This window comes from Toxotes jaculatrix, chromosome 18 (genome assembly GCF_017976425.1).
Source record: "Toxotes jaculatrix isolate fToxJac2 chromosome 18, fToxJac2.pri, whole genome shotgun sequence".
Lineage (NCBI taxonomy): Eukaryota > Metazoa > Chordata > Actinopteri > Toxotidae > Toxotes > Toxotes jaculatrix.
In genome coordinates, this window is record NC_054411.1 from 2322498 (window position 1) to 2329790 (window position 7293).

Here is a 7293-nt window from a genome sequence, read left to right on the forward strand (position 1 = left end):
CATCCGCCTGCGCCTGAGGTCTGTGGGCTCACATCAAATCAAAAAGGAGTGTGTGTGACTCACCTGGGAGACTGTGGCATTGAATCATCGGTGAATCGTAGTTTTAAACGGTTCACTCCGGGTCTGGGGTGATAAAAATCAAACACACCCTTACTGAGTCAGGAGACTGGGGGCTGCGGTGGGACCAGTGCGTCTGCTTCCTGACGTCTTTACGTCCCGTACGCGCGGGCGGGGACGCGAGAGGTTAGAAACGACAATGGGAGAAGTTTGTGAAGCGCAGAAGTCCGGGACTTGGCTTTTTGTGATTTGGCAAGTCTGCAACGTTTGCATGTCTTTATTCTTCGCTCTTGCCACGTATGTACAGGTGAGGGTTATACCCCCGACCGCCCCCCCCACCCCCGACCTGACCCCGCTATTTTTCTCCTTTATCTTTGTAATTCGTGATCAGTAACAAACATTTAACTGTGTCTTGGCCTTAGATCAATGATCCAGACGCGGGGTTGTGGATGGTAAGATAACGACCATGCCTCACTTCATTATGTCTTTGGGGATTCTTTGTGTTATTTACACCACGTTTCTGTTGCAGGTTGGTTACGGTGTTCCCGCAGCCCTGTGTGCATTTATTGGCTTTAAACCCCATGTGACAGGTAGGGAGACAGGTGTGGATCTGTAGTTGATGCATCGTGCACTGAGAATAAAAACCGTACTGGCATGTTCATGGACACAGTTGTTTGGTGAGAGTTTCTTTTCCTGTGGCACTGACAGTTCGCATTTTCCTGTTTTCCACATTTCACAAGCTGCTGAACTCCGCTCCAGTGCAGTTTTCCAGTGCTCAGAGCGCCATCAAGTGGCTGTATGATGTCTGTACAGCTCTGTGAAGAACACCTGCAGAGCACGATTCAGCGCATGTTTACTTTTGTTTTTGTCTATGTTTTCATTGCAGAGACTTTGCCCTGGAGGCGCGTCGCTGATCTCCATGTGATGATATCCAGTGCCGTCACTGCCATGTTAGGATGGACGCTTTATAAACAGAGGGTCACACAGATCTTCCAGCAGGAGGAGGGAAGGTACCACACCTTACTGTTCTACTGAGACATAACAAATCAGAAATTATATTTGAAAATCACATCAAAGCAAAAAATCTCAAAGTGATATTGTATAAAAGGATTTTCCAAATCAGCCTTATATATCTTTACTGGAGTGTATAGACTGTACTGTACTATTGTCATTATCTTACAGTGAAAACATGATGATTGAGTTTCACAGTTTTACCAAATGAGTTAAATTAATGGCAATCAAAATTTGAAATGAATTTGAAAGCAGAACTGATTTAGGTTAAAAAAAAAGAAAAAGTAATATGTTTTTTTCCCCTTTAGAGAATTTTCTGGCCTCATGCTGACGGTTGTTTGGCTTCTCCTGTGTCGTCACTCTGGAAGGTAACGTGAAGATGTAACCAGGCGATTTAAGTCTCATTTCTCATGAACTTAATTTTTAAGAATTATTTCAGCGTGTGTCTGAAAGATTGAAGCCATTCCGCTCCTCTCTGTCAGGGCTCCAGTCGGGATGCTCAGAGTCTTTACAGCTGCTGCCATCACAGTGTTTCCCATCGTGGCCTGGCTTTACTACTACATCAATAAGGAGCTGAGATCAAACTGGCCTTCACATTGTAAAACTGCTATTTAGACAAAACGCTTTGCCTGTTGTTTAGGTGATTAAGTGTTAATTTTTGTGACATTATGACTGAATATCCTGGACCAAGAATGCTGCTTCTATCATTCACTATATACGAACATATGGCAGCCGAGCTGCATTGAAAAGTGTTATTTCCCAAAAAAGTACTTTTTATCTAATGTTTACCTGCAATCTCAATCGCATCAATAGTACAAACTCTCTTTCTCTTTAAAGTTCAATTTAAAGCATAATTCTGGACTGATGAAGATAAATAGATGTTAATAGATGTTGATTTTTACATTAACGCAGATATTTTTCTTTCAGATGAAGTGCACTGTGTAAATAATATAGAATGTAATAATGAAAAAGTGAATAAAGTTGGCCTTAAATCCAAAGTTTCAGCCACCAGGAGGCAGCAGAGAGCAGAGGCACTGACAGGACCGTAGAAGAAGATATACGTCATTTCCTGTGTTCAAAAACACCTGCCTGAGCACCGATCTGAGAGCAGTCTTTTCATTTTTGAATGGACCATGTTGGCCTATGCTGAATATGAAGAACTGACTTGAGAACAGCAGTCTGTGTGCCGTCTTCCCTCTCACTTTTCACGTTTTGTAAACCAGTAACCGCTTCCTCGTCTCAGCAGCGGCTCTGCCAAGGTCCAAACATGGCCCAGAGCGTTTTATATCACAGGCTGTTTCACAGTAACGCCAAAGTCTTACAAAAATGTACCGTCAGATTCACACACACTGTTTTACGGAGAGAAACTGGGCCGAAGAACGCACTGTCACCGCGGAGAGTTCACTGCTGCCTGGTAGGTCAAAGCTAGCTACCGAGATCAGCTGTGACACCAAACTCCATTAAGAAATTCCATAATTAAGCGTACGCATTACTGACGAGGCTGTAGCCACGCTTCTTAGCGTACAGCCCGTCATGGGACACTGTTTTCACTTTTATACTAATCCTAAGACTTTAGAAATACTAGAAGGAACACTTGAAACACTGATGTGTGGTAGGTCAAACGCTAGCTACTAATACTTTGCATAATGCAGTATGGATATAATATTACACCAAACTCCATTTAGAAAATTGTCAATTTAGCATTTGAACTTGGTCTTGAAATGCTGCTTTGCTTTTCCGCCCGCTAAGTTTTATTTTTATTGTAGAAAGCCTTTTCATACGAAACCATCAGTCGATCCATGAAACAGCACCACCTTAAATTTGTAAATGTTTGAATAGAGTCTGGTATGTTGCGAGCTGTTTTGAAGTTTTATAAGAGCTACATTTTGTGATTCATGATCTTAACTCTAACCACATCTCCTTTCCTGTGTTTGTTCATTTATTTAACAGGTGAATGTGAGTCAGTGGTACACCTGCAGAGCAACACAATGGCTGAATCAGCACCACTCAAGAACATTTTCCTCAACACCTCCGCCACCTTTATCAGGGGGTGAGCCGAAGAAGTTTGGGGTAGGTGATGAAAGTACACAAAAAGGTTTTAAATCCCCAGTTTTATCGTATCTCATCATCATTAAGTGGTAAATAGTGAGTGTAGTTTGAAGGGTCAAACAAAGAGTATTCACACGTCCTTAAAAAGTTTGGAAAAGTGTTTTAAAGTATTCTCAAATTTAGCAGCAGTTCATAGAGGCATAATTGTTTGTTTTTCTCGTTGTCTCCTCTGTTAAGCCTGTGACATGGAAATCTTTAGCAATAACCTTTGCTATTGGAGGAGCCCTGCTGGGAGGGATGAAATTTTTCAAAAAAGAGAAGGAAGAGAGTAAGTATTTTACTGAGCAATATACTGTTAGCATTAAGGTCTAGTTAATATGTAATACAGATTGATTAGTTTAATGAAGCAACTGTGTCACATCTGAACCAAGTAGATTAATTTAACGGCTGAATTCTGTTTAACGATTGAATTCTGCAGTGCTTGAGAAAGAGAGGAACAAATCAATAGGGAGACCAGCGCTGGGTGGTCCATTCTCGCTCACGGATCACAACAACAAGTCCGCCAAGAGTGAGGACTTCCTGGGCCAGTGGGTCCTCATCTATTTTGGGTTTACTCACTGCCCGGACATCTGCCCGGATGAACTGGAGAAAATGATCGAAGTAGTCGATGAAATAGGTAATAAAACCGTTTATATCACAGACTGTGACACACGACAGGAATTTATCTTACCAAACATCCTGTTTGTGTTTGGCTTCCCACAGATAAAATAAAATCTCTCCCTAACCTGACGCCTCTGCTCATCACCATCGATCCTGAGAGAGACACACCAGAGGCCATGGCTGCATATGTGAAAGGTACAAAAAACACATAACCTGCCTGTGTTTGTATCTGAATTTTCTTTTTCATACTATAGGTGTGGAATGACCTGTGGTTCAGTAATAGGGTTGAATATTGAATAAGGGAACTTGAGATCCTGGAATTTCCCAGGAATTTTCACAAAAACCAGCTCCCTTTTCCCAGGAAAAGGGAGCTGATACCTCATCTGGTACTGTTATGCAACTGTTGTAGGTATGCTCTCATTACAGTAATATAACTGGATTACCGTTCATGCAAAAATGGGAGCTTACAGTCCATCTGTGCTCAGACAGCAGCAGAGGAAAATTCCACAGATGAAACATCAAGTGCAGAAAGTCTAAACTACTAAATGTCCAAAGACAATTTATAAAACCACGAAAAAAGAGCCCCCTTCAGCTTCGCAGGGCTGCGAATGTAAGCAGCAGTAAGTCTGATGAATCTCAGCTAAAACACCACCGTTTAGCTTCTCCCTTCTCTTTCATTAACTGTATTTCTGGATATGAATTTTTTTTTTTATCTTGTCCACTCTACTGAGTGTTGAACCGCGTCTACCATGTTATGTCTAATATATAGATAATGTACTTTTCAGAGTTTTCCCCAAAGCTGATTGGTCTGACGGGAACAACAGCTGAGATTGAGCAGGTTTCCAGAGCCTACAGAGTGTATTACAGTCAGGGACCAAAGGACGAAGACAACGACTACATTGTGAGTGATGATCGGCTTGCTGTTTCTCATACTACACATCTTAATGATGGAAGGATAATGCAGGACAATAAATTCAGGATTCTGTGCATTAAGAGAAGTATGTGTCTGAATTCCGCCTCTTGTTGTCTTTAGGTTGATCACACCATCATCATGTACCTTGTGGGACCAGACGGACAGTTTATGGAGTATTTCGGACAGAACAAAAGGAGCGTGGAGATCACCAACTCAATAGCGGCGCATATGAGAAAGTACAAGAAGTGAGCAGCAGCCTGTTAAAGCCCACGGACAGACTGTCCTCAGGTCCTTTGGTTGACTTAAATCATTATTATAGTCGTTATTTATTTTGGATACGCTATTATATAAAGTTAATGTGTCTGCAGTAACATTCCTGTAAATGGATGATGTGCAGATGGAGACAGGTCTACAGCCTGGTGCTGTCATTGTCCTCCGTTATCATCTACAATACATTTCACTTCTGCTGCTGCATTCACGTCATTTGGAAAAGACTGAAAGATCCTGAGAGAACTGAACACATGAGCTTCAGCTTCTCAGTGTCTCAGATTTCTGATGTAAATGAGAAGGAAAAACAAAACCTGAAGACACAAATGTAGGAGACACAATAAACATTTAAGTTTATGAAAAAAAGCCAAAATACAACACACTTTTTGGCTTTGTTTTGTTTGTACTTGACAGGCAGTGCATGGGTTAATATAAGGTAAAAACTAAAAGTAGAAACTCCACATGGAAAATGTTGTGTCTGACAGAGGTTAGCCACAGATTGATAATGCTGAGAGATTCTGATCACCTCCAGCGACAGTCTCATTTAACATCCCTCCCTTTGGACAAATGTTTCAGTATATGAATATTTCATAGACAATAGGAGCTAAGTTTACATTCAGAAAAACGTTTATTCAGACCTGAACTTAGCACCAGCCAGTACTGATTTATTAATATCTTGTCTGACTGCACACCTGTCGTGTTCCTCCTTTAGAAATCAGATTAGAAAAGCAAACACAGCCAGACACCGCACTCATTCCTGGAGGAGAGAGGCCTTTGAGCTCAGACTGCTGTCACATGGGGAACTCAAAATGGAACAAATTGATTTCTGGATTGATAAGTTATTTTAAAAGCCCCTTCAGTGCCTCTCCTGAGCCTTAATTCATTTCACTCATAACACAAAGATCTTTGTATTCCTGACTTTTTCTTTGCTGTGGTGATTAAAACAAACAATCAACTAAAATCTTCTTTCTGACATGTTTTATATTCAGGACCCCGTCACTTTTTGCACACTGATTTATTTTTAAATGGATAAAATTGCTATTTTTGATAAACACTCAGCGACACACCATTCAGCTTCTGCACCATTTTATATTTACTTGTAAACCTGAACTGCAACAACAGTGAAATCGAAAGTTAAACTGCATTTGGACTGACAGCGTGATGGATCTGTGAGGCCTCCAGGCTCTGCCAACGCCTCCCACTATCAGCCCACCTCTGAGCAGATCAGTCACGCGGTCAATCCAAATGCAGTTTACTGATTGTTTTCATGGTTCTTGCAGTGGAGGCTCACAATTGACACAGATCGGTGAAGAAGCAGTGTCTGCTTTGAGTGCTGGGTTTAATCCGTGTCCAGGAAAGTGGCCTATGAATGACAAAACGCCTGAAGTGTAACATGTAAATCAAAGAAAACCCACGATGAGATGTTTTGTCTTTTTGTACATTTATCCTGTGTGTGGTTTGTAGTAGCTTTGCTCTGAAGCGGGTCCTTGTCTCTCCCGTCGACCCCCTAATCCCGTACAGATGCACCCGTCGTCAGATCTATTTTCCACCGGGGTGAAGCATTGGCCTCTCCCCAACACGCCCAGCTCATGGGATTTTCTCCCTGCTTCTTCTCTTTCTTGTCCTGTGACCCTTGGATTCACATGTCATGGCCTCCTCGCGGTCAGACTTCCTCATGTACATTTGCTGCTGTGTCAAGGCGTGACGGGGGGGTCGGCGTACTGTAGGTCCCTGTGCTGGTCTGCCTGCCCGGACCGTGCTTGTCTACCCAGAGCCAATTATAATCGCAGCTGTTGCCAGACCTTCAAGTGACATTAAGAAGCTATTAACTCAGCACCAATTAGACTGTCTGTGATGCACTGCCAGACAAAATGCCCATATCATTCATCTCCTTTCCCTTTAGAACACATATGATTTCCTCAGCCCTGAGCAGGAGAGCAAATCATAAAAGCAGCAACTAAGGCTGCATACAAAAGACTTTATGTGACATGTCAAAGAGCAGATTTCAGTTTCAAATGGACAATGATGGACAGCCCAAGATGAATATAACGCTAAATATTAATCAAAACCGTATTTAATGACAAATACCATAAGAAACACCTTTAATAAATGTGAGTTAATGGAGGCCGGCCTCTGTCTGGAATGTGCTAAACGTTGCCGGCGAACCCCGGCTGCTCCCAACACAAACCCAAACTGTCGTGTGATCAGCTCTGCTCTCCAGACAGCCAATGCCAGAATTTCAACGATGCCCTAACAGACCTAATCTTCCCTGATCCCAGAAAATGAGGCCCGCCGTGTCGGCACCGTAAGCCGTCTAAGCCGGCGTCCTTAGCATT

General features: G+C 42.3%; 2 protein-coding genes across 2 annotated transcripts; both read left to right on the plus strand.

Moving 5' to 3' along the window:
* The first annotated feature begins 228 nt into the window (after positions 1 to 228).
* tmem220 (transmembrane protein 220) lies at positions 229 to 2242 on the plus strand. Its single transcript, XM_041061761.1, has 6 exons — positions 229 to 364; positions 480 to 509; positions 587 to 647; positions 944 to 1067; positions 1377 to 1436; positions 1551 to 2242. Exons 1-6 carry the CDS (start codon positions 257 to 259, stop codon positions 1681 to 1683), a joined length of 516 nt encoding a protein of 171 aa, XP_040917695.1. The 5' UTR covers positions 229 to 256; the 3' UTR covers positions 1684 to 2242.
* Positions 2205 to 6067, plus strand: LOC121197969 (protein SCO1 homolog, mitochondrial). The gene is made up of 7 exons (XM_041061760.1): positions 2205 to 2482; positions 3019 to 3138; positions 3355 to 3445; positions 3596 to 3793; positions 3880 to 3972; positions 4563 to 4678; positions 4811 to 6067. Exons 1-7 carry the CDS (start codon positions 2336 to 2338, stop codon positions 4937 to 4939), a joined length of 894 nt encoding a protein of 297 aa, XP_040917694.1. The 5' UTR covers positions 2205 to 2335; the 3' UTR covers positions 4940 to 6067.
* Positions 6068 to 7293: the final 1226 nt, after the last annotated feature.